At 41.6% G+C, this 27522-nt stretch overlaps 1 protein-coding gene across 1 annotated transcript in view; it reads left to right on the plus strand.

Annotated features, from left to right (window-relative positions):
* Positions 1–6270: 6270 nt before the first annotated feature.
* The window catches only part of SLC17A8 (solute carrier family 17 member 8), a 29763-nt gene continuing 8511 nt past the window's right edge, over positions 6271–27522 (plus strand). Inside the window, 7 exon segments of the mRNA XM_086610055.1 lie at positions 6271–6371; positions 13624–13876; positions 17578–17696; positions 22949–23015; positions 23017–23064; positions 23534–23621; positions 26848–26934. Of these exon segments, the coding sequence (XP_086466181.1) occupies positions 6271–6371; positions 13624–13876; positions 17578–17696; positions 22949–23015; positions 23017–23064; positions 23534–23621; positions 26848–26934 (763 nt within the window).

Raw genomic sequence — 27522 nt, forward strand, 5'->3', positions numbered from 1 at the left:
ACAGCAGGAAAGGACTTAGTTCTCATATAGAATGATAAAATAGAAATCAGACTCCTAAAGTCTTTGAATCCATCTTCATTTATGGAGGAAAAGTGCAGATGTTGTAAAGCCATAGATTTCAAAACCTGAAGGACTATTTTGATTGTTTAATCCAAACCCTTGTATAACATGGGATCCTGGGTCACTTTTTTTGATATCAGATGCTGTAGATCTCGAAGGCTGAATTCCCGTAGTGCCCTTTCTCTATGTAATGTTTCAACGACTCTTATAGATGCCAATAGAAATAGGGTCTCCAGTACACAAGGCCCTATATATAAATACGAAAGGAGAAATGGTTTCACCCCAAAGTTTCATGTATAGTGATAAAATATGCTTGTCATCTGAGTGGACCTTTACGCCTGCGATGTGCTGAAAGAAACTCCTTTGAGAAGGTAATACAAAGCTCACCTAGGAACCCTGATCTCACCCTCTGAATCCTGAACTCACACCTTAGTGCTGATAACCCCATGTTTCCAGGGACTATGTAGCTGGCACGGGCTCCCGCAAGCAGATAGTGTGGTAAGGTTTGCGATTTGAAAAGTGTTATCGCTCAGTATCCATCTGGTTGATTGGTACTCAGTTACATGATGAATGAAATGATCTTCACTCACACTTGTTTTTACATGGCTACTTCTGCAACATCTCTAAATGCATGTTCTTTTTCTTGTGTCTGGACACTTCTTTTCTTGTTTCTTTTATTTACTGTATCTACAATAGTGATTTCTATTGGAAATGGATGAAAGTGACTTTTATAAGAAATCCATGGTTGACATTTTTTCTTTGGAGATAATTAGTTTCAGGAGAAAGCTAAGGCTGCTGTGATCCCTCCCCTGAAGAAGCTGACCATAGGCAAGAATCATCTGAGCATTTTCATTCCCTGAGTGCTGTGCCCCTGTCTCAGGAGAAGTGCAACTCTTATCTCCTACTGGAGGATTTTTATTTGCCTTATTTGATGCTCTGCCTCCTGAGGTAATTTGACAGTCTCAGATTGAGTGGCTCTAATGCTCCCTGAAACTTCAGAAAGGAAGAGGGTAAAATAAACCCATTTAGAGATCAACTCTCATGCTCTCTAAGCTATAATCCTGTGATTCATTTGGGCCTCGAACGTGGTGTTAGCTTTGTGCTGTACTGAAAGAAAACATATGGGATCATCTTGACTCTTCCTCTGTGTTCTCTCTTAACTTTTGAGTCGACTTCAACCCTTTTTACAGGAGTAAAAATTTCTAGGATCTTAAGTTGCTACATTTAATTAAAAAATGGCAGCAGAGTCGCACACACTTGACAAGATACCAACGAATCTACCAGACAACTTTTACCGAGGTCTTGTCCATGGGAAAAGTGTTGTCAAACTCACACTGTTATAGGCATCGAAGTATACCAATGGTAACTACGTGCAGATGAAACCAGTATACATCACTTCTGCTTCATTGCTTTGTTCCGCTTGGAAGAAAAAGGAGATATTTAAAACTTCCAAAGAGGCTTAATTGTGAAACATTGAAATGTTTTAATTCAATTTAATTTTAAGAAATCTGAAGTTAGGGAGACAGGGCATCCAGATTTTCTAGCTTTTGAGCTCTTGCTAAGAGCAAAAAGACAAAGCGACCTGGGAAGCCCAGAGCTACAGATAAGTAACTCACTTTATCGAAGGAAAAGTCCTCCAAAGGAGTAAAACAAGAACAAACTGTGATCCAACAAGCAGCTCATGAGCACCAGGGATGTAATCACATGGCCTTGAATTGGAAAGAAACCAGTTAAAAATTAACAAGGTTATTTGAGTCTGACCACGACTGCCCAGGCTGTGAGAACACTTTGCGCTTGTGTGTGTTTCCACTGGAGGACCCCAGCAGCCTTTGGTTATTGTTAAGGCCGACCACACAGTATGAAGCGAAGCAGCTTTATGTTAATTCAGCAGACACACCAAAAGGTTAAATTGACTTTCCCAGGGTATTAGTGTCACGGCATGAATTACTACGATGATTAAATATTTGTAAAGAGTTCAAAATTTTATATTTTACAAACATTGGGAAAATTGGCTGCTTGCAAGGCTGTATTAAGAATTGTAGTTAACAGAAGCACGCTGACTGAATGACACTTGCACATAAGACGGGTGTGCTGTCCAGTCTGCACTGAAACCAGTAGCAAAAATTCTCCCTTTAAATGTGGCAAAGACTTTACCCCAACCATTATTCTGAGGAATTAACAGTAGGAAGAGTACCGTAGAGATGATTTTTTCAGGCTTTTCCAAAAAAGAAATAACTGTAACAAATTAGATAGCCTCTAGGTATGCATTTAGTTGCATCTGTAGAAACTATTCTTCCAGGTGAGAGTTATATTTATTGCTAGCTCTGACATTTTATGCTTAGTTTTCTTAAGGGGAATCCGTAATCCTGAATCTAGCCCTGTGTGTGCAAGGCACAGCTATTTTTAGAATGGTACAACTCCTATATGTGTGATTGACCGGTTTCCAAGTTTTCTTACAACTCATTTTATTCTTGAGCACTGTTACCTCAGGTAGTATACGAGCCCGCGGCAGTGGCTGGCTTCATGCTGGTTTTATGTCCATACTGGCTCTAAAATACAGTTTTAATACAGCCTTACTAGAGGTCTTTGGGGATATGAGTCTGTAGTTTCAGTGGTAACTACAATATGTGTAACCCAGGAGTAGTTTTAATTTTGGAAAGTATTTCTTTGCAAGTGCAGGCCTAAATCATACTATGTCTTGGGCTTAGATTCCAGTTTGCCAGGAGCAGGCTTTTGATGATATGAAATAATACATTGTGTTTTAAGAAGGTCTGAGATACCGGAAGGAGAATCACAATGGGGTAATTTAATTTCTGTGAAAGAAAATTGTGGCATGGGGTTAAAATAGGAAAGATAAAAGTAGGAACAATGACAGCTGGGTCCATATGGGCTATCACGTTAGGTCTTGTTAAGGCAGAGTAGAGCTGATGCTCCAAAATGGGTACCCCTGTGGACGGTGCCCCAAGAGGAGCAGGACACTGCAGAGCTGCTGTGACACTGCCGCTGTGTTTCAGAGTCAGGGCATTTTAATACTGCATGAACCTGGGGAGGAGGAAGTGGAGAAGCAGTGCTGCTCCTGTTGAGCAGCCTCCCTGCCAAGAAGCAAGAATGAGTAATGCCCTTTATTTAAGCTTTAGGGAAAGGATCAGTAAATTTCAAAAGGGGCCACTGCAGAACATCAGGCAGTGGAAGAATTGTAAAGCTTAAAGAGGAGAGGGAGGTGAAATCTGCCGTGAGAAATGTGCGATTCCACTGGTGGTGAGGTGGGCAATGTTGCTAATGAGAACCTCTCCACTTCTGAGAGGATCGTACCCTGCCAGGTGCCAGCCAGGATGCATCTCTGAGGGAGCTGCTTGACGCATTCCCAAATGCACAAAGGACAGACTTAAGACTTTCGTGCTGAATGCACTTAGAGAACGTGTGGATAAGTGAACAAAGCACGAAATTTGAGCATAGCTCCTTTCTTGTGTCTGCTCTGGGCTCTGTTTAACTGAAGCAGGAACAGAAGTTCAGAAAGAAGAGGGAACTAAAAATCTCTGTTCCACAGCTACTGGGAGCTACTAGTTTTGAACACCACTTTCCAACCTGAGCCCTCAGTCTTTCAAGGTGAATTCCTTGCACTGGGATTTGCACTATTTCCAGTTTGGAGCTGGGTTCTTACATGGTTTTAGGTGTTCAGCTGCCCTGAGAGCATTCAGGAAACTATCCCAAATTTTAGCAAATAGATGTTTGAGTAAATGGAAGACAATTTCATTATACACTTCTACATACATGTATCTCCCTGCAAGCATACATGCCCCTGATGTTTGGCAGTTAGCCTGCTAGAGGTTGTTTTCTGTGTGCCCTCTGAAAATTGGAGACCTTGTTTTAATGTGTGTGTGTGATTGTGTTGGGCCTGTGCTCCTCTCCCCAGTGGTGAACATGCTGCTCTGGCTATCAGCATGTCTGAGTGGGCCAAGGTGCTTCAGGGCCAGGGATTCAGAGTGTGGAACCAGGAGAAACTGCCTCCTCTTGCTCGGTTGTGGGGATGAACAATATCAGGTCTGAACAGTGTGAGGAGGAGGAGGAGATGCAGCTACTCCCAGGGCAGCATGACGTGCTGCAGGGAGGGTTTACCAGCAGTCCTTGAGTTGCCTCTGAGACCAGTTGCTGTTCAACCCAACTAGACAGAAACACATCCAGAGAAGCCCTGCTACAGGCTCCCGGGTATGTAGAATTGGGAGCCAGCTGGTCCCATGGCCCTGGCTGCTCTCACTGCTTGCTATGGGAGGACTGTCTGCTAGGGCAAACGTGTGTTAGCTGTGCTGAGCCTGGAGTTTTCCAACACTGGTCTACAGCACATGAATTATTCAAAGAGGAGAAAGAAACCATAACCAGTTCTGCAACAAAAAAAGACTCCAGCCAGGAGAAACTCCCTCAGCTCCCAAGTCCTTCCCTCCCCTTCCCTCCTCTTCCCTTCCCTCCCCTCCCCTTCCCCTTTTTCCCTTCCCCCTTCCCCCTTCCCCCTTCCCTTTTTATATTTATACTAAGAATAAAGGATTTCAGTGCAGGGTCCTTGCCTGCCTCACTTAACCATGAGGAAGTGTTTTTTCCAATATTCCTCTCCTCGCAGTGGAGCTGGGACAATCCAGACGTTTGGTATTTGTATTATGGAGACATCTAAAACCCAGAGACTTGTGGCCCATGCAAGGAGCCAGGGGAGGAATCGGGGGCAGATAGTCCTTGTGCTGCTTTGGCCCAGATTTACATCCCACTCAATCCTACTCACTCAGTTCAAACACTGAAATGAGGAGTCTGTAAGTTGAAACAACTTGGACCTGGTTTGCTTCTCTGGAGGAAACACTTTCTTGATTTCTTTTTCCTTTTCTCTCTCTTGGTAGAGCCTGGGCAGACCAAGCTCCGAACAGAAGTTAGGGGGAAAAGCACAGCCCCTGCATCTGGAAGGATAAGGAGTACAGGGCAGGACAGAGGGAGCAGGGCTGCAGCAGCTTGCTCAAGGGCACCAGGCGGCTGGTGGCAGAGTGGAGAAGGGGATCACAGGGATCACCACCCGCCCCACCTGCGCGGCAACTCACAGCCTGCGACTTCCAGAGGAAACTGATCTTCTCCTGCTGGTGGCCTGACGAGGCACTGACAGGCCCTTTATTTAACTTTCCTTGGGAGAGCAAGGGGAACGTGGCAAATACAAAGCTCTCCATTTTTCTGACAACCTGGAACAGGGAAGGGCTGACAGGATTCCAAAGCAGGCTTGACGAGCGTATTGGCAGGCTCCATTTCCACTAGTCTTTTCATACTTTCCACCGTGCTAGGAAAAGTATGTTGCCATCATGAAGTCACACTGAGTTGGATGGGTTCACCTCTTTCAGCCACTTTGTGTTTCGAAAACACAATGCATTCAATTTGTAGCTGGTCTTTCATTGCATATTCAAACAGCATCGCACCAACGCACCTCTGCGTCTGTCTGCCCAAGGGCTCAGGAACATCAATAATAAATGGTGAGGCTGAGGAAGGTGGCTCTGGGTTCAAACCAGCAAGTGCTTTGAGGCAGAGGGGCTCATCTGGGCACAGGGTATGTAGTGAACGGGAACTGTAGCTTGCAATAATTCCCTCCCTGCAGAAAGCACTTGTAAATGTTTAATATTCTTGCCTTTATCACAGATGAGGTCTTATTAATGAACTGGAGTGGCTGGAGGACAGGTATTGTGTCTGTTACTATAGCATCACCTTGCACAGGATCTCGGCGGGAAAGAGGCAGAGGAGGGAGGGAGGGAGAGAGGGAGGCAGGCACTGAGGATGAGCCCCAGCAAGCCAGCCTGAGGTTCGCCCGTGAAGCAGGCAGCCGTGTCCTGCCCAGGGACACGACACAGGCCCTCCGCAGCCCCTCAGGCTTGCTGGCTGCAGCCCCTGGACCCGCTGTCCTTGTACAGGTACCCCACCCCGTGCAGATGCGTGGCAGAGCTGCTGTAAGTGCACCGCCGAGTCCCTGAGCGCTTCCCAGGGGTTTTGCTCCAGAGCTCTTCCCGACTGACTTTCTGGCTTTGGAAGATCTGGTTTGATTTTTTTTTTTCCCCTTCCATGCTCCTTTCTTGAGCAACTGGTTGTTATTGCAGAGGTCACCAAGGGGACTGGAAGAGGCTCCCGAGTCTGGCATCAGGAAATATGACAGCAGAAGTGAATGCTTGTTAGCATTTACTAAAGAAGAAAGACAAAATGCCTTTCAAAGGATTCGGTTCACTGAAGGAAAGATTTTTTAACCCAGGAAAGGAGGAGGTGAAGAACACCGTCAGTGACTCGCTGGGGAATCTGAGAAGGTAAAATCCAACAGAAAATTCCCAGACAGGTCCATTGGTTCAATTTATTAAAGAGAAATGAAGTATAGGGAAATGTATAAACATAAAACAAAATTTAGAGTTGCAAAATTACTATCTGAGTTCAGATGCAAGACCGAAGATGTAAAAGGAGCACTGTTACAACAGCATATGACCATAGATGATAGAATATTTATATTAAACAAAAAAAAAGTGAAAATAAATTATAAAATAGTGTTCTAATATTACAAAGAGCATGACAAAGTGTTTTAATGAAAAAACTTTTAAATAATTAAATGTGAATAATTCTGTGGTTTAACTTGCATGAGAAAATCTGATGATTTAGTGGAAATTAACACTCCCCAATGATGCCACTTTTGATATTAGACTTAATGTTCCTAAATTACAGGGGCTTTTTTGAAAATCTTGTACCAAATCAGTATGAGAGAATGTATTAAGTAGAGATGTGTATGAATGTGTTTACTGAGACTTACAAATTAAAAAGAGAAAAAGAAGCAGCTGTTTGCTAGCAAAAAGAGAAAAAAGATTAAAGACATTTATCTTAATCTGACAGTTTATGAAACAACAAACCTAAAGATTTTGACTTTTTGATAAATGAAAATACAATGTAACAAATGACCAGCTTCATAAAGGGAAGAAGATTTCCAATTTAAATTGAATATTATTTCTATTAGTAGTGGCCACCGACAACATTTTTTTTGTGTAACCAATAGATGAGAGCCAGAGGGTTCAGTGACATTTCTTTCATGCTTGATATTAAATGTTTTAAATGTTTGTGTGGATCGGGTCAACATTCTAACTGAATGTATTTTTAGTGATTTAATTGTATTTGCTGTTTTGAGTCCAGATACAGCTCTTGGCTCATCTAAACATGCCTTTGATCACAAGAAAGTGTATAATAATTTACATGTATTATACTACAGCATATATATGCAAGAAAATAAGCATGTACACTTCTAAAGAAGTTACTAATATGCACTGGTAGATTGCCAGTTACACTATTTCTGTACCATGTGAACAAAGTATCTGTGTTCCATGCAGTTTCAACTTAACTTTTCTTCATTTACAGTTATAGATCAAGTCTGACATATTGCTTTTTTTTACTTTTACGATACTCTACAGTAACTCCAGGGATTCTACTTTTCTTTTAAAACATGGGGTTAATTTATTCAATCACAAATTCTCTTTACTGTGGACTCTGCTGACCAATTTGACCAAATATATATAGGGTTTATATTTAGTGAGTATGTGATGTGGCAATACACTGGGTTTGCTACGTGGAAATGGTATGCAAACTTTAAATTATCCAGATTACTCTCCTCATGTAGCTATATATCAAGGATGTCATGCTGGTTGCTACTTGGTTGATAACACTAGCATCCAACTTCAGCAACATTGCTACTGAATCAAACCCGGAAAGTTTGCTGGACTTAATTATTTTCTGTTTTAAACATATGTATGCTAATACCTTTCTTAGGTGTGCTAAAAAAATAATAAAAGCTTTTTTATTATATCTGCAATCAGATCTAAGTAAGAATTGCTGCAAGTTGAGCAGTTTCTTACGAAATAATGCAGTCATATTTGAGGGTTTCTATAAGGAATGAAACATGCATGTTTTTAACTTGAACTTCATTCTCTGCATCTTAGCCTACAAATAAGAGCACACACTTCTATTTTTACGTGAAAGCTGTAATCTTGACTTTGCTCTTCATCCAATCCGATTGGCTTTAATATGGTACAAATCAGCAAAGAATTTGGTTTCTCTTCCAGCATTTTATAGGCGACTAATTATATCAATGCACATTCTTGATTAGGTCTCTGAGTCTGATTTCACTGCCTGCCATGTGTTGATGCGGGATAAAAAGTAGCGAAATGGATAGAAAAATACTTTTTAGCTTTGGTAACTGTGACGAATCTATGCCTTCCTACCACATTTCCTTTGTTTTGAAAACAACAGAGCAGATCCAGAAGCTGGTGTCTGGCTAAACCAGCTGCCGGATACCAGCTGCTCCATAGCGATTGTCCACAGACAAGTTCAAGTGCTAAAGCCCAAACAGCATAAAGCAACTTACTGCCCTCTCACAGGTGTGTAGCAACCTCAAATTATTTTGTGGGTGCTGCAAAACAAGCGTCTTCCCACAGGAGGTTACTTTAGGGTAGCTGAATCCTGGAAGGGAGGCAAGGGGGTCTGAACTGGCGAGATCCAAGAGGCGTCCTTTCTTTAGGCTGTTGCCAGTGGTCTCAGTGAGATCTGAGATGTTTTAGAAAATATTGTAGATGTTTTGTACAAAATAATTTTTTATGCAGAATTGGGTTTGTTCTTGATTAGTTAAATGCAGGAGGGCAGCAAAAAAAAAAATAATTAGAGGATTCAAGGCTTGAGTGAATGGATATCAGAGCTGAGAGGTCCACAAGCTTTATAGGTTTTCCAAAAAACAAAGCTTTTCCTGCAGAGCTTCTCGGCAGGCACAAACACTTTGGGCCTTCTGTGAACTTAGTGTAGTCAAGGAAAAAATCATGAACTAAAGTAAAATCTCATGTTCTGCCTATTCTAAGGATTTCAGAAGTCTTGGACCAGCTAATGGCAACTGTGGGCTTACTGATGAAGTGGAAATGACTAGGTGGGTTTACAACTTGATAATGTTACATATGGACCATGTCGCACAGCTGCCGTATGTAGTCTGGACCCTGATATGTGTAGCTCTGGCTGCTGCAGATGTCCCTTCATGAATTAGACAGCCTAAACTGCTAAAAACTGCAACTTGAAGCTGGGTGATACACCCTTGCATTGGACAGGGCTCCTTCACCTGCGCTGGATCATAGACTCTCAAATTTTTCATTGCACACAAGTGCAGAGAGTTTAGTGCACTGTAGACCATGCAGCACTGAACACAATGTGGAGTGTCCAGGCTGAGCTGGTGCACGAGTCGTGTGAGGCCCCTTGTACAATGGCATTAGTGCAAAGGCACAATACACGCGTGCAGCATGGCAGTACCCAAGGGACATCCCTCTAGAGCGCCAAGGCTGTGCTGAGGAGAAACTGCAAGGCTGCCCTGCAGCACCTGTGAGGTGCAGTCTCATGGGGCATATGTTTGAGGCATACCATGAGTTTTATGCAAATACCATGCAGAAACCAGCCAGAGTTCCCATGTGCTGAGCAACTTAAGAGAGTTTGCCTGTCTGTACTGGGGTTTTGTACCAATGCATCAATTACAGGATTTTATATGAAAAATTATCACTTGGGTGAATCCCTAGAGAGTAAAAGAGATCTTAGAAGATTGTGTCTGCTTTTCAATAAGTGACATTTTCTGATAGTCAGTGTGTAGGTTCATGAAGTTATGCCAGGATCATCAGTAATTGTTGCCATGTGATGATTGATGCCGGATTTGTAGGTGTGAGGTTTGAATGTTGTGTAAGACTATGCTACAGCTGCCTGTGAAAGACTGTAATATCTGGTAAAAGTCATTCTAGAATGTGTTCTGACACATGGCAAGTATTAACATTTGCCCCTTATTGTAGTTTTTGTGTGTTTTTAATCAAATGAAACAAAATGGTATGATTCTAGTTCACCTGCTTCATCACTTGAAGAAATAACTAATTCCTGTGTTAAAATGCCAAAAATATAGATTGCTGAATGTACATATGTTCTAGGGATTGTATTTGTTATTGATAGGAATTTTTGAAATTTCTTTCATTCTTCCAAAATTCTGTATATGTCAGAGTAAAGTCATGCAATAAAGAAGAGAAATTTTGCATACAGCTATTATGACATTTGGACACAGAACATGAATGCAGTTATCTTCAATTAGCTTAGCTCTTCTTACTTGCTCAGTGCTGTATGTTTGATGAAAAAAGGCAAGAGATTGATGTAAGAACTGAACATTTCCCGTGCAGCAAAACCCTCTCCCGCGTGAGTCAGATAATTAGAGAAGACCACTGGCTCTGAAGCGGTTTTTCTTCTAAATCATTGGTGTACAAGTGAAAATTTTCAGTGGCACTACCAAAATATACAGATCAATTGGAAGATATGTTTCTTATCTTCTCATGGAGTTGCCATACCTTCATTATATACCTGTTCAATAAAATAAAACCAAAAATCTAGATCAAATATTGGCTCTATGAATGTCTGCACTGCTAATGCTTCATCCCAGCTCCATTTTTGGACCATTATTGCAAAATAGTTTTCTCCAAGACAAATCTGCTATAGAGGAGTTAATACTAAGCTTTGGAGGTACACAATACACTGTAAGGATTTGGGGTCATGGATCAGTCCTCAATTTGCTTTTATTACTGAGTAGTTAAATACAATAGCAAAACAATTTCTCTGCAGAGGCAATGTTGGCCTGTAATGCTAGTCCTGTCTCACCACTTTTAAAAGTTAATTTGGAACAGAAGGATGTTTTCATGCCTATCTGAATTGACAGCCTGCTGAAAACGTCCAGATCAGAACAGATGTTTTGGCTTTGCATGATGTGTCTCATCTTTGCCAGCTGCCCAAAATAATGCATCAATTAAATATCTCTCTTACAAATAGAGAGCCTGGTAAAGGTATAAAGATTTGAGAAATTGTGCTTTGATTAATCCAATCAATATCAGAGACTATGTTAGAGGAAGACAATTAAATTACTTCTTTTGGTTTGTTAATAACTCTTTTGAGATGACAACAGTTCTAAAAATAATTATTCAATTGTCTTTTCACTTTCTGAGGTCTTTATTTTTTCATTTTCCTTCAGTTCGTACCTACCTATCTTAGCACACAGAGCATGGAATATATGATGTCTTCTTTTTAAAGAGTGCCTGACTGCATTACTCTCTGTACTCTCATTTCACTAGCAAATGCTGTTTCCCTGCCAGTGAATCGTAAGATCTCAATCACCTTCAACAACACCACAGTAATATCACTTTTCCTGTGTTACCTTGCTTTAAAGCAAAGCCTTCTCTCCAGCCTGGCAACGAGCTGATGATCCAACTTTGCAGTTAGCACTGCTCTAAGCAAGGGATTAAATCAAATAACCCCGGAGTTCCCTTCTGGCCTGAAACACTCTGATTCTAGTGTTTCTTGGAAGTGTGAGCTGACAGACTGTAAAATGCTTTTTTTCTTTTTGCTAAGACTAAGGCTGAAGTAATGGTTTTATGATGTGATGTAAAAAGGAATAATACAGTAAATTACACACCAGTTAGCTTGTAGCTCTAAAGCCTGGAAACGGTAAGATTTTTAAGTGCACCCCTGGAAGCCGTACTTACCACCTATATTTGCAAAACCTTTGGTATAGAGTACTATCCATTAGATTATGGGTAATACATTAGACTTACAGCATCTGGAGAAAGCTGTGATTAAACCAACGCTGCTCTCTCTAAAGACTCAACCACCTACTGTGTAGGTCAGCCAGGTGTAGCCCATCCACGTATGCTTTGTCAACACTTCTTTATAGCTGATTTGTATATGGAAAACCAAAGTGCATTAAATTTCAAATACACTCAGCCAGATATGTGAAAGAAGGAAATAAGTTACTCCTTATCAGAAAAGAATGAATGAAATCGCTTCATCATCTTATATGGCAAGCTGGACTTCCTTTAGATTAAGTAACTGCTCATATTTTCACAGTACTGAGAGTAACACCATGGCAGACACAGAAGGAGCTGGATCCTGAGCTCACTGCTTCAGAGCAATGACAAAACTGAAAGGCTTCATAACATAGCTGCACATCAGGGCTTCCCTTTAGTAAACGCTTAAGCTCGTGAGTAGTGTTCAGCAGGCTAGTCATGAATTCACAGCTAACCGTGTGCTTAAGTGTTTCAACACGTCAGAAAACCCATATTCTGTACCTAAGACAAATACGTGGGAAGTTAACGTTGAGAAAGTATTTAGCTCTGGTCCAGGGATGTGTGTTCAGTTCTTTCTCACCTCACCTTTTCTACCAGAGACACTTCCTGGTCCTGCAGCACAGGATGCTAATAGCTCCAACCAGATTGGGAGGTCAAATTAATTTTTAATTACACTATTGTGCAATTCTAGATTACATGGAAGTGCCATTTTGTTTAGTATGAATCTCTCAGCTGGGGTGCTTGTAGGAAAAGGAAAGGCTGGATGAACAAAGTTGGATGAGCTTCTCTCCCACGTTAGTTAGTAGCTGGTGGGCAACCTCTTGCAGGCTGAAATGGTTTGGTACTGTTTGCTCCTATCCTGAGTAAAAGGAAGAGCCTGCATGCCTGGCCCCTTTCCTCCCAGCTGCACTGCAGTTTCCACACCGAACTTCATCCCAGGCAAAGCCCTTTCAACCTCCACTACCGAGGAGTGGTGAATCAACAGCTCAGAAAGTCACTGTCTTCCTTCAGATCTCATTTAATATTAACATTTTACACAAAGAGCAACATGTTCAATAACAGGAGTTGCAGGGGTTCACTTTGCAGAGACCTAAGTCCTTGGGGTGAAAGGTCTTTTCAGAGAACAGAGAACACATGGCTTTCAATCCCTTCAGGTAACGAATCATGGAATCATTTGGGTTGGAAGGGACCTTAAAGATCATCTAGTCCCAACTCCCCTGCCATGGGCAGGGACACCTTCCACTAGATCAGGTTGCTCAAAGCCTCATCCAACCTGGCCTTGAACACTTCCAGGGATGGGGCATCCCACAACTTCTCTGGGCAACCCTCTTCCAGTGCCTCACCACTCTCACAGTGAAGAAAGTCTAGGCCTGGCTCTTTTATATCTTAAATAGGGACTGTGATGCCAGAGCCTTTTCTTCTCTTCAGTGTAGCCCTGATTTTTGTCTCACAGGTGAAAACAAATTCACAGGGAGTTTTGGGCAGAGCAAAAGCATGCTTTGTGCTGTATTTGCCCTTTTCTTGAAACCTACTGCCAGCTTTGCTTATGGATTTAATTAGAAATTATGATTAATTTCTTCATATGTATATTTTCCTAACCACTAGCAGAATTTATCACAGCAGAGCTCAATTTAGCTTTCATAATATGCTCATGAGTAGCCTGTGAACATTTCCAGCTAGCTGTCTGGCTAGGTGGTTTGGATTTGCAAACTTTAGAGGTTGTTCATGAAAAAGCGTGGTCTATGCTAACCCTTCAAAGCCTGCCCAGCATTAACTCATCATACAACCAAGAGAAAAACGCCTCGCAAGCAGATGATTAGCAGCTGACCGGAGCATGTAACTGCCCATCTTAATTTCAGCAAAATTTTACTGAGACAATAAGGTGTTTTCTCTTCCTTCGTCAATTTAGGAGAATCGATGGCACCAACGTGGAGGAGGATCACATTGAGCTGACGGAGGAGGGGCGGCCCGTGCAGGCAAGCACCCGCAAGCCAGCACCGTGCGACTGCTACTGCTGTGGGCTGCCCAAGCGCTACATCATTGCGATAATGAGCGGTCTGGGCTTTTGCATCTCCTTCGGAATTAGGTGCAACCTGGGAGTTGCCATTGTGGAAATGGTGAACAATAATACTGTTTATGTGAATGGAAAACCAGAGCTGCAGGTGAGAAAACATCTTCCTTTCATTGTTCTGAGCAGACCGCATTGCAAAATCAAAGTGCTGTATATCAAAGTACTATGTATACATAGATCAAAAACTGAGGGAGTGAGGCACGTGAGTCTCAATTCACAAAGATCTGGAGGTGCTTAATTCCTGTTTAGGTGTCAAAGTTAGATTAAAAATCTGTGACATCTGAGAATTTGCAATGTCATAGAGAATGTAGGTAGCTGATGTGAGAATTGAAGCAGAAGCTTTTACTATTACTATCTCTCAGGGAAGCGTGCTCTGATGCTGCTACAGAAGGAACTGTTAATTGCTGTATGTAGATCTGCACTCACTCTATTCAGATCAGTAGATGACTTTCAAGACCTTAAAGTAGTCACTGGCAAAAGGCAAAAGGGTTTTGCAAGTTACTGACAATGTAGACTGCTGCCTAGAGGTATTCAGCACTAGGTGTCAAGCTATTTTCAGATTTACCGTAGGTGGCATGTGGTTCAAAGCAGATGCCTACAAACCTTAACAACACACCCAAGGAACTGTAGGTTCAATGTATACCTTAGTTTCCCCAGTCCTGCCTTGGTATATGGCTGTGATATTGTGAGTCCCTTTATGGACTTTTTGAACTTGAACCTTTACATTTGCTCTACCTTTTGGCTTATTTCTGAATATCTCTGTCCCAACAAATTGTTCACAGGAATATTGACCTGATGATTCCCTATGTGCTGAGATCTAGGAGAAAAGCCACTACAGAAGGACAAAGTATCATCAGAATCTCCCAGAGAATGGAGGCTTCCCCTAGTCCTTGGATATGCTTTGTTTGCCAGCGCATTTCCTAAAACAAATCACATCTCCCAGAGAGGCAGATACTTTCTGTCATGTTTCAAGAGATGAATGAAAAGTTGTGCAATTATTCTTCAGGTTTTCTTCCAGATAGTTTAACTTTTGGTAAAGAAAGGTGTGCAGAAACTCTCTATAGTAAATTCCCAAAGTTAAAAGTACACCCGCCTGCATGACTCGTGGTCATAGGAGTTATTGATCTGTAAAGACCAGAGATGATGCTTACGATTTTAAGGCTGGGAGTTAAATAAATATTCCTTCCCTTCCCACATTATACCATGGCCAGTCCTTCAGTGTTTTTCTCTCCCCTTCCTAGCTATCAAGCAGAATGTTTCTAATCAGACTCAATAAACTCCAAAAAGATTACAAAAGTCAATGAAGAGTTTCCATGTGGGGAGCAGCTCTGCAAAAAGGGACCTAGGGATCCTAGTAGACACCAAGCTCAATATGAATGAACAGTGTGCTGCTGCAGCAAAGAAAGCCAACAGGATGCTGGGTGGTATCAACAAGGGCATCACCCACAGAGATAAAGAAGTCATTACCCCACTCTACTCAGCGCTGTCAGACCACACCTGGAATACTGTGTTCAGTTTTGGTTCCTGCTATACAAAAAAGATGTGGACAGGCTGAAGAGGATCCAGAGAAGGGCCACAAAGATTATCAAAGGACTGGGAAGCCTGCCGTATAAGGAAAGGTGGTGAGAACAGGATTTGTTCAGCCTTGAGAAAAGAAGGCTTAGAGGACACCTTATCACCATGTTCCAGTATTTAAAGGTTGGCTACAAAGAAGATGGAGACTCCCTGTTTACAAGGAGCCACATGGAAAAGACAAGGTGTAATGGATACAAGTCACTCCTGGGGAGATTCTGATCAGACAGAAGAAAAAAATTTTCCACCATGAGAACAATCAACCATTGGAATAATCTCCCCAGGGAAGTGGTGGATTCCCCAATGTTGGACACTTTTAAGATTTGGCTGGACAGGGTGCTGGGCTGTCTCGTCTAGACTGTGCTTTTGCCAAGAAAGGTTGGACCAGATGATCCTTGAGGTCTCTTCCAACCTGATATTCTGTGATTCTCTGGTTCTAGTTCTTCCTTATCTGCAATCTCCTCTGATCAGCTCCTGCTGCTTAGACTTGCTGCTGAATTTGTATTTATTGTTTGATTCAGCTCCCTGTGGTGCTGCTCGGTCTTCCTGGTTCTATACTTCACTCTGGAGCAAGAGAAAGGACTTACCTGTGTAGGTGGGAAGCTCAGAGGAGGTAGTTCAAGGAAATTCAGACAAACTTCTCTCACAGATCTCAAATTACTCTGTTTGGCCATGAGCACCTCCTGATACAGGAACTTTTACCATGTCTCATGGTGTTTCTGCCTTCAGAAATCAACACTACTTAGAAAGTAAGATGGAAATCACTAGTAGAAAATTAGGTATTTAAAACAGAAATGTAACTCAGCACAAGAAAGTCGGTCGCTTGTCAGAATGCGTATTGACAGGGAGGGAAATCCTTTACCCTCTGTAAACATGTCTGGCTAATTAATGCCATCTTTCTACCTGCAGGTCAAATGGTGAATTGTTTTTCAGTTTGCTTGTTTTGGGAGAAAAAAAAATCAGCCTACTGGGGGAAGCTGATTCTTCTTTTTACACACAGAAAGTAATACAGAAAAAAGAGATGTTCAGGTTTATCACTCTAATTTTCATTTTGTTTTTGTAGTGTTTTAGTGACAGATTTAATTCAAAATCTAAAAGACATCTGTGCTGCTTCCTCACATGATTCTTAGCCACCTTTCCCAGCCTTGTGATTAGCACAAAAATTATCATGAAGAAAAACATTGTGGTTTCTCTTTGTTCCAAAACAGTTCTTCTGAACTGAGGGTTCAAGGAGAAAAAGTGACAGTGACCTCACATTAGCGTGGTTATACTAAGCTATGCCCTGTCTGACCTCCCAGAACAGAGGGCAGGAGGGGCACCTTGGATCCACCTTTCTTTTCTTCACTTCCTCTATGTTTTGCCCTGAGGTTTGGCTATCCCTCCTCTGAACAAGGTATGTCAAACAGGGTCATCAGAAAACAGGAATGTCCTTGTTTGGAAAGAGCCTTGAGAAGACTGAAACTGCTTGTTAACCAAGGGTGAGGTGAATGGTGAAAGCATTTCTCTTGGCTGCAGATATTTTTCGCTAGGAACTATCTAAGACCAACCTGTGGATGGCCTTCAGCATCTAAATCCAGCCCTACAGCTGGCATCACTTTTAATAAAAGACAAACTAGTCAGCTAGATAGTATTACCTAGTTTTATTTCTGGATGTTACCTAGTTTTATTTCTATATTGCCTTGTCTTCAGGTGTTGTCCCTCCCTGACATCCCTCCCCTGTCCTTTCTTCTCCCATGCCACTTTATGCAGATGGTGGATAGTCAGAGTTTGATCCTAACAAGGAGAACCATGGACCTGACCAGGAAGCCGATCAACCCAAAGGACCTAAGCAACCTTAACAATCTTGGGGAATGGATATGTTCATTGAAAGGCATCAAGTCCTTGTGATAACATTGCGCAGGCTTGAAAACAAATGTTTCAGGACTAATCAGCCCAGGGGAAAGCAGTGACAAGTGGCAAAGATGAAGGTCCATCATTAGCTGCCTCCTGGCTGAAACCTTTCCCCCTCCTATCTACCTAGCCGAAAGCTAAGAGCAAAGCAGTAATCTCACATGGGATCTGACATCCTTTTGCCTTAACTGGGGGGATTCAAGCTCAGCAACACCAGTCAGTGTAAAGAGGCTACCTTGATTTAGAGGATGGGGTCACTCCTGTGTGACTTCCAAACTCTTACGATGAGGATGCTTCATCTTACTGGATTTTTTTCTATTTCCTTTACAGAAAGCCCAATTCAACTGGGATCCAGAGACAGTGGGACTCATTCATGGCTCTTTTTTCTGGGGTTACATTGTGACACAGATTCCAGGAGGGTTCATCTCAAACAAATTGGCTGCTAACAGGTAAGAAAACAATAACCAAAAGATTTCTTTACAGCCTGATGACTGTTTTACACTGTTTAAATAGTGGATTAATATGTTTCAGGAATACACATCTGAAACTGAACGTGTAGTATTTATGTCTGTAAGCAAAAATGGGACTTGTTTTCCATTATGGGTCTATTGCTGATTCTCCTAATGTAGCTTATTCATCTCAAATATTTACACATTTCTTGTTCTCTAAACAACACGCTTTCTGGAGAATGTTAGGAAAATCACACTTAATGCTTCAGACAATGATTGTAATATTTGTCTTTCAGAAGTTGCCTTAGTGCTTTAAGCTCCACTTAATACCAAAAAAGAATTTTCCAACAAAATTTAGTTTTCTTTAAAAATTCCATGTGACTGAAGCTGGGCATGTAGGAATTACAGAACTATGTATGTTCTGAAGACACAATCTATCCTCATGCACACGGATATCCTTGCCATGGCTGGATACAGTACTGACTGTAATTAGGGTTGCTTAGGACTTCCAACAGAGCCTGAAGATTTCTGTTTGGTGAATTCTGAGCATCTATACAGATTTCTTCTATGCTTATTTTGTTTGTGGGCTGATTTTTTTTTTAATTCAACTGTTTTTAAAATGAGAGTAAGAAAAGTAGCTAATTCTGTTAAAGATAACTTTGGTTTTGGGCTTTACTTCACAAAGTCTTCAGAACTTGGAACATGATCACAAAAGAGAGGGATATTTTCTGAAGACAGCTGGTTGTGAATGAGGTCATGAGATGTGCATGTTAAGGGTGTTTGGGATCTTCAGATAAAAAAGCGGGTTAGTATTCATTTCTCTGCAAACAGGACATCACTTACTTATCTACAAATGCCTTCAGAATTGGAAAAGGTCTTTAAGACCAGTTTTATGTTGTTTTGCCCCAAATCAAAATACTTTGCTCTCTGCATTCTGCAAAGAGCTATAGGGGTTACAAGATTGCCTGGGTGTTCTTTCCACCATATGCAATATGCCTTTCCAAATGCCCTTATGGAAAGGACAGAGTCATCTCATAGAATTGCACAGAAGTTCACTTCCAACTCTCCTCTGTCCGTAACCAAAAGTTGCTCAGAGTTCAGTTTGCACTGCTTCTTCAACATTATTAGCATCCTCAATTATTAATTTCTCTAACACACAAAAGTGCCTAAGCAGGGTATTTTTCCATCTGCCAAATAAGCCAAACAAGTTATCTCAGCTTAATCATTTCCCCAGCCTTTCTAGTCTTGCCACCAGCTTTTGCAGCAGAAGGTTCCCAAAACACAGATGTGCACGCTGTTGGCTGAGTAATTCAACACATTTTTAGTTTGGCTTTTGTTTCCTTAATTTTCTTGCAAACAGTAAAATCAACCATGTTCATATTGTAGCTCAATGTCTTCTGTCAGCACACTGCTTCCTTAGGTACTTGTGTATATGCACAGAAAGCTGTATTTCTGTCCCCATGAGAGTTTCAGACTCGATCTATTGCCATACTACAACATCACATCATGGATTTGACTATCATAACTGGGTTAGTTAGAATTTGCTGAGGAACAACAATATCCCAAAAGCTGAGCTCAACAAGAATTTCTGATTGCAGTAATAGGATTCACAGATCTGGATAATTCTTATGTTTTTGCTTTATTCCTTGTTTACCCAACCAATTTCAGCTTGGGTGGATTCACCAGTGGTGCTGAGTTTCTGTTTCAGTGGGATTACTTGTTAAGACACAAGGCAGGAAACCAGGAGATCTGGGGCCAGTCTGTGAACCCAACACCCCTAGAAAGACAAATGCTTTCTTTTGTCCCAACTGCACTCTGGCAATGAGATATATTATTCTATCCTATTGCTGACTTTAGAGATTTAGGTACATACTCTTTTGTCATCTGTTTAAATCCCACTCAACACTGTTCAACCTTGAACATACCTAGATGTCCCCACCCTAGGCACTTCTCTATTGCAAATAATGATCTGTAATAAAAGCAGGATTCAAATTGATCTCAGAACCGCTGAAAATATTGAGTGCTTTACGGTTTTGCACCAAAACCATCTAACACCATGTAGTTTGATGTATACATTTGTCCAAATTTGTGTAGGTCTGCATTCCACCAAAGTTCATGAATCATTTTAGTGATACTATCCCTTTAACTTGCTGCTTATTCTCAAACATGCATCTAAACGTAATTTTGTCTTTGTTTGTGGTGAAAAGGATACATGAAACATAAGGCACCCACTGATATCAGTTTCCAGTAACAGCACCCTGCTGAGCAGAGGAGGCCGTCATTGAAGAAGTCTGTTTTGATCCCAAAGTGGCAGCTGGCTGGGATCATGGCAGTGAGGAGAGAAGAATATGCGAATGAATTGAAAAGAAATAGGATATTTTCAGTCATGATGGGGCCCAACTTCTTCTGTGTGAATGGCAGTGAACTGCTGGAAAGATGCTGGCTTTTTGTGGAAACACTAATTGCCCTTTTAAATAGTAGCAGAAGAGTGACTGGTTCTAACTCAGTATAACTGATGCATTTTACAACTTAGGCATATTAAGAGTTGGCACTAAATGAAGTAACAGAGATTGGAAACTCAGTCTTCAGAGCTAGCTGTTCAGATAATTAAACACTTTCTCTTCCTTACAGCTTATTCTTTCATGTGCTTATTAATTTAAATAACTTGCTGCCATTCTCTGCGACTGTCAATAGCATTATGATAACAGACTTGATATTTTCTACTACTGACAAGGAAGTAAGGTGCAAAACTCTTTTCTTCACTGATCATAATAGACAGCCAAATAATGCTTCTTTCTTTCTCAGCTAAATGTTTACTTGTCTTTGAAAGCAGTCTCCTAAATGTCAAGATACGATCATAGGCTTTGTATTCCAGCTCAGATTTTCAGACTGCTTTCTATATAAATCCATTCCTTTGTCACTTCTCTCCGCCAGCATACCCAGCCTCTTTGCTTCTGTGTTCATCTTTTGAGTGTATTCTTGCCATTCCGATTATGAGCTGTCTAGGCATGGACTGTTGTTTTTGTCAATAGGTGTACAGAATTTAGATAAAAGAGTGTTGGTCTCTGACTGTATATTCTTTGCACTGTAATACTGCCATTAATACTACTGTGAATAATAAGCCATAGATTAAAAAAATGAGGTAACATATCTTTCCTGTGAATAAGTTTTAAAAAACAGACTCAAATCTAAGCAACTGAAATACTTATTTAAATAAAAAAAAAAAAAAAGAAAAAAAAAAGAGAAGAAAAGAATGGCAACAAAAGTTTTTAAAAGTTTATAAATATTTTGGAGTTGAGTACGATAAACAGCTATGCATGATAAGATCTGTGTATGTCTTTGGCAGAAAAATCAAACAGGAGAGAAACACTGCTGTTGTCCTAATCATACTATTTCAAATCAAATAACATTCATATATCAGAATGAAGCTTCATGTGTCTTTTTGAAATGCCACACGCATAACACATCAATTCAAAACTTGTTAAATGTCACTGAATTTGAGTAATTTGAAAAAGGAAGATGAATGATGGTCCACAATCAGCAGCATGCTGCTAGCTAACATCAGTGCAGCTAGGAGTTGAGGGCCTTTAACAAAAGGGACTGCTTTTTTCTCAGGGTGTCACCTTGAGTCTTGGAGCAAGACAGGGCAGCTTTGGGCTGACCTCTCATCTCCTGAGTGCTGTGATCCCCAGGGCCACTGACCGCTGCCACTTTCTATCTGCAGAATGGAAGATGTCCCACACAAAGGCAGCTCGCAGGGAGCCAGGCACGGTTGCTTTGAATTGCAGACAACACAAAGAAGACAGTAAACTATTGAGGATTTAGCAGTAATCCATTCAATTTAAACGGTGCTTGGCAGCTGTGGAGAACTCCTTCTGTCAGTTCTCATATTTTTCAGTGCTGTAACATGATCTTGGAGGGGATCCTCATATCTATCAGCTTCCACAGATACTGGAGGAATGAACTCTTTCAGAGATTGTGTGATGCAGCTACTAAACCCCGTTCATTGCACAGAAAGGAAATCTGAGTCTTCAGTCAGCCAGATGTGAAGATATAGGAAATCTAATAAATTGAGTACAGCTCATTCCTACTAACGGTAGTAATTTCAATTATTTTTCCAACTGTTTCTTCCCAATCTCTTTCTTGGTTTCCAGCGGTGTTTTTCATGGTGCAGTACCCACAGTTTTCAAATGAGCTCCCCAGATGTCCTTTCACGGGCTGGACATGCAGGGACACTTTTCGCTTTCACTGCAGCACCAGTGCCCAGCAAACCTGCAGCCCGTGCTGTGCTGAAACGACTGTCCTGTAGCCCAGCTGCCTTTCATGTCTAGTGCCGCTGTTGTTTATTATTGTTACAGGGCAGTAAGTGTGCATGACTTTTCATTTAAACATAGAAAAGCTCTTGTCTGTGTTGGGAAAAGCTCCTACAGACTACAGTGTGTGAGGCAGACACACTTTTGAGTGTTACCCCAGGGTCTCTGAGTGGCCTGGACTTTCAGGGATGCTGTTTGGATCCATTACCGCTACACAGAGGTTTCTGCTGCCTCTTTCTCTAATGGATGCTCACTTTTGGGAGGCTGCAAATGATTTCTCAAAGGCACTGGGCCCCAGGTGCATTTAGAGCCTCGACTGACTTGTGCTCAGCTGCAGCAAGTGCGCTTCCCAAGCACGGTAACAAAATGTTTATGTCATGTTTTTCACAGAAGTTGTGCTGTGGAAATGTCCCTTCTAAGTCTTAGTCACAAAGATGCTTGAAGCTGTTATTTAGAGAAGTGATGCTGGAAAGGAGTTGATCTTAAGCAGTCCTGTTATACATTATAGCAGCAACAAGCGGAACTAACCAGCACACTCCCATGCTCGAAGAGGCACTTAAACCAGACTTTACCTGATTTAAGTTCAACTCTATTGATATAACAGAATTTAAGTACTTCCCAGGATAGAAATGCTTCTCTCAGGTCAGGACTCATATAAACAGCTTAGCCTTCAGTACCAACACCCGTATCTATTCCCCTGATACAAAGAAAAATCCAGCACCTTTGTTTAAGTATCTATAAATCTTGTGTTCCATTCAGAGGAGAAAATGTATTGACCATATGGGGATTTATCTCTTTTTGCCAATAAGGGGAGTTTAAAAGTATTTGGGTCTGTGAGATGATGGTAGGTGAGATGTGTCTGGGACTGTACCTGAGAACAGTGTCGCTTCTGAAAAGCAGACAACAATTATACTCCCTTTCATGTACTTTTTTCCATAGAGTATTTGGAGCAGCTATCTTTCTAACATCTACACTGAACATGTTCATCCCTTCTGCAGCAAGAGTGCAATTATGGCTGTGTGATGTTTGTAAGGATTCTGCAAGGTCTGGTGGAGGTAAGAGCACTCATCATTTGGTCCTTTCATACATCATTTATTTTCGGAGATTTGATTATGTAAATTCGTTTAAGATATTTCGGTCAGGTTTTCTGATCAATCTACAGTTTTACTTGTTACTCATTTTAGATGACAATTTTTAATCATACCAATGTATATTTTGAAATTTACTTAAAAGGAAATAAAAAGTTTAGGTTTCCGGTGCTGCTGCAGTTCGAGCTATTTATTGTGCCAATCCCTGCACATACTAACCAACATTTTTACCTCAAAACACATTATCATTTAAGTGATTATCCAAATCAGTTTGACATCTTCATACTCAAACAACAGAGCTCTTCCAGGCTTACCCTAACCCTTCCCACACCATTCCATGGTGGCAAACAGCTAGACAGGTTGGACAGTATTAGCAACTGCTTGAAGTAGGAATGCAGTGAAAGCAAATGATTATGATGCATGACATGTCTGTCAGGGTGTCACCTACCCGGCCTGCCATGGGATGTGGAGTAAGTGGGCTCCTCCGCTGGAGAGAAGCAGGTTGGCCACCACATCGTTCTGTGGTAAGTCGATAGGATTATATGGTTTATGTAAGTACATATTCCTTTAGACGTATTTTATCAATTTCATTATTTAAAAGAGAAATGCAAACCCTTTGCCCTTTGCTGCATTTGGCTTGTACTCTGGCCTCAGGAACTCAGAGTTTTGGTTTTTTGTTTAATATGTCACCATTGTATAATTTAAAGCCAACCCTCAGAATGGCTCTTATAGTAGACTAAAATGGGTCTAGAGGTGTCACATGAGAGAAATTACACTTCTTTATTCATGTTTTTTCATTTGCTCCATCCTTAGAGATTCCATTTATTATACATATGGAATTGGCCCTCCTAAACAAGCATGCACTTAAAAAATATCTTAAAGGACTTTGAGTACTTCAGGCTGGCTGCTCAATATACTGCAGTGGAGATGATGTAACTTGTTGCCACCAAGCTGTTCTGCTTCACTTTGTTTGAATTATGATCCAAGATTGTACTTTGCTCTCTTCTTCTTCTTTCCTCTCCTATGCAGACAGGCTGAGAGAGTTGGGGCTGTTCAGCCTGGAGAAGAAAAGGCTCCAGGGTGATCTTATTGCAGCCTTCCAGTACTTTAAAGGGGGCCTACAGGAAAGCTGGAGAGGGACTTTTTACAGGGGCAGTAGTGACAGGACAAGGGGCAATGGATTTAAACTGAAAGAGAGTAGATTTAGATCAGATGTAAGGAAGAAATTTTTCACTCTGAGGGTGGTGAAGCACTGGAACAGATTGTCCAGAGAAAACTGTAGATGCCCCATCCCTGGAGGTGTTCAAGGCCAGGTTGGATGAGGTTTTGGGCAACCTGGTGTAGTGGAGGGTTTCCCTGCCCATGGCAGGGGGGTTGGAACTAGATGATCTTTGAGGCCCCTTCCAACCCTAACCATTCTATGATTCTATGAATCTTTGGCTCCCTTTCCAATGCTGACAGCTGGCCTTCTGGAAGATGGCTTGTGGGAAATTTCAGAGGACTTTGGGAGTGGAACCCCATGGAAAGATGCGAGAAATCAAACTCTCATTCCCTTGGGAATGATTCTAGCCTCTGGCAAGAGCCTTAAACCTGTTAGGAAGCAGGGAGCAGGAAAAATACTGAGGTTTTATAATTTATTCTTCCAGAAATGTACATTCTTTTTGCTTACCAGCCACACTAATGAAAAGGAGAAAAAAAAAAAAAGTGTTTTCTACATTAATTCCATTCTCCAGGTAGCAGTTTTTGAAGAGGTGCCAGAGGTGACTCTGTGCTACCACAGTTTCTTGCCAGACAAAGGTACTGTGAGTGTCACACCTGTCTGGCCCTTTCCCAGGTCTAGTTTGAGCTGTGCCCTCCTCATAGACTCTCCTACCTAATGCCTTCATCTTCTTCGGCTAACCCTGTCATCTTCAGTCATCTGCTAACTCCAGGGAAAACTGTGGATGTTAGTATCTCCTTACCAGCTCCAGGATGGATTCAGGTGAATGGCTAAATGTAAGAAGATAAGGAATAATCTAAATGTACTCCCTCTGCTTTCATACCCTAAAAGGTCCAGATATGCAGAGTGCAGAGCAGGAATGGTTCTGCTCTCATTTCAAATGCGTTGTTTTGGCAGTGAAGGAAATGATCCTGCTGTTACTTCACTCTGTCCCTTCCCATCCTCTAAGACCTCTCATCATCTGTATTTGGTGTGTCCCTTCCCATTGTAACAGCGTAACTGGAATGGGGAATGTTGTCTAAAATACTGAAGAAAAATCAGAAATAGTAGGACTTTGAAGAGTAAGCAGTTGAGAAATGTGGAAGAGAAACCAATGAAAAGAAATACAGGTGGGTAGATAAAGCCGGCTGAAGATGAATGTCTAAGAGACAATATTCAACAGAAAATGTAAAGTCACAGGAAAAAAACAGTCTGTCCATCAGCAGTAGAACTGAAAGGCTAGGGAAAACACAGCACTAAATGCAGGAGAAAGGGTTAACAGAAGTGAACAAGAGGAAAAAACCCAACTTTTCGTATTATGGGAATTTTATTTTTACTACAGATGACTCCAAGATCTAGTGATTATCTAGGTGTTTTCATAGAAGAATAGACCAAAAAAGAAGCCTCTCCACCCTCAATGCTCTCTCCTTGAAATCCTAGCACTGGGTAGAGCAGGATGGCATCCTGCAGCTCAGCACCCATTTCAATGGCTACAGGTCACCAATTCTTGCACTTGAAAGGTGCACAGGAGCAGCTGACAAATTAGGAAACTCCATATTAATCAGGTTCCTGGTTTCTCTCACTGTGTTCTTGCCTGGGGCTTTGCTATTGCTGTAGGAAAATGAATTACACAGAGACAAGGGAGAAAGGTCACTGTGAACCATTGCAGAGAAGTGTTTGCTAATGAGTAGAGCATTAACAAATGTTCATTAACAAAGTATGTAATACTCTCAAAACCACAAGTATCTCATTTCCTAGAATAATTCAAAGAAACACTTCTCGCATGTGAGACGCTGGCACCGTCTTACACTGAAACTGAATATCCAGATTGCGTGAATTCTCCCTAGGGTCTTCATGGAAATTCTTTTCCAAGCACTTAAATACTCATCTATTTGTACAAATCACTAGGAAATGTATTTCCCCATTATTATGTATTTCCCAATCAGAAACTTTGGTACAGATCACTTTTTTTATCCTTTTTTTCCCTGTCAACTTTTGGCTATTTATTCCAGCGGTTTGTTCATGCCGCTGATAGGAACCAAACATGGTTAAACAGACTCAGGGTTGGTCTGACAACCCCTCTGCTAACAGCACTTGTGGGGTCATGTGGCTAGAGGCCATGACAAGAACCTCCCAGTGTATCCGCAACCATCAGGGTTTCTGGACACCAAGAAGGCTTCAGAAATTTGGGCCATTAACTTCTCCGGAGCTCACCTTGTATGCCACGGGATTAGGTGAGATTCCCCACTTCAGTGCATCTGGTTTATGCCTGCGTGGTGCTTTACCATCAGTTTCAGGTTTGCGAATCTCTTTTACCTAAAGGGCGTGGCTTTTCTAGCTGCAAAATAACACGATCCCAGATTGGTGAGGGCTAGTCCTTCCCAGTACCCCGAGCTAAATTTTTCAGTAGCCTTGCTATTCCCCACATTCACAAGAAATCTTGGTGCCAATCAGTCAGGAGCATCCCTCTAGTTCTGCCCCCATGAACACCTGCACTGGAGCTTGGCTCGCCTATCATAGCTGACCGTTTTCTTAATCCTTTTTCTCTTCAGGGTCTTATGCAGGTGCTGTGGTCGCCATGCCACTGGCAGGTGTGCTGGTACAGTATATAGGATGGTCATCAGTCTTTTATATTTATGGTGAGTTACTTAACATAAAGGATCTCTGTGACTACATTTGTACTGCCAGCAGTTTGTTAAACTGTATAACAAGTATGGATCAAAGTTGTTTTGGTGAATGAAGAGGTTGCAAATGAGTATTCCAATTTATTCCCTACTTATTGCAGCTTCTGAAGGCTTTTGTTTTGTAATTATCTGTTGTAAAATGTTTTAAAATTTAATGACCAAGCTATAGTCCATGGTCACCCAGTGACAGAGTTGTATGCAGTTGCAAAGGCTGCTCTATAGCACAAATGCTCATGTGATACGTGTGCCAGAGCGCACACTAACAGCGAATGCTACAGCATATGCTGCTGATGGGGACCCGAAGGCCTCTGAAACCTTCTGCCCTGAGACATCTGTCCCATGCTGTCCACCCTTGGTAAAAGCAGTGCCATCTTTACAAAGTGGTCCCATCAAATGGGTACAGCCTCGTGGGTGATCTGTGATACCTCATGCTTTCCCCCTAGCACATGGCAGAGCTGGCTCAAACCCAACCTCACACATCAGCAACTCAGCTAAGATGGGTTTTCTCTAGAGACACAGAACGCGCCGTAAGTTTTGCCATTG

The sequence above is a fragment of the Tauraco erythrolophus genome, chromosome 4 (genome assembly GCF_009769465.1).
Source record: "Tauraco erythrolophus isolate bTauEry1 chromosome 4, bTauEry1.pri, whole genome shotgun sequence".
NCBI classification, from domain to species: domain Eukaryota; kingdom Metazoa; phylum Chordata; class Aves; order Musophagiformes; family Musophagidae; genus Tauraco; species Tauraco erythrolophus.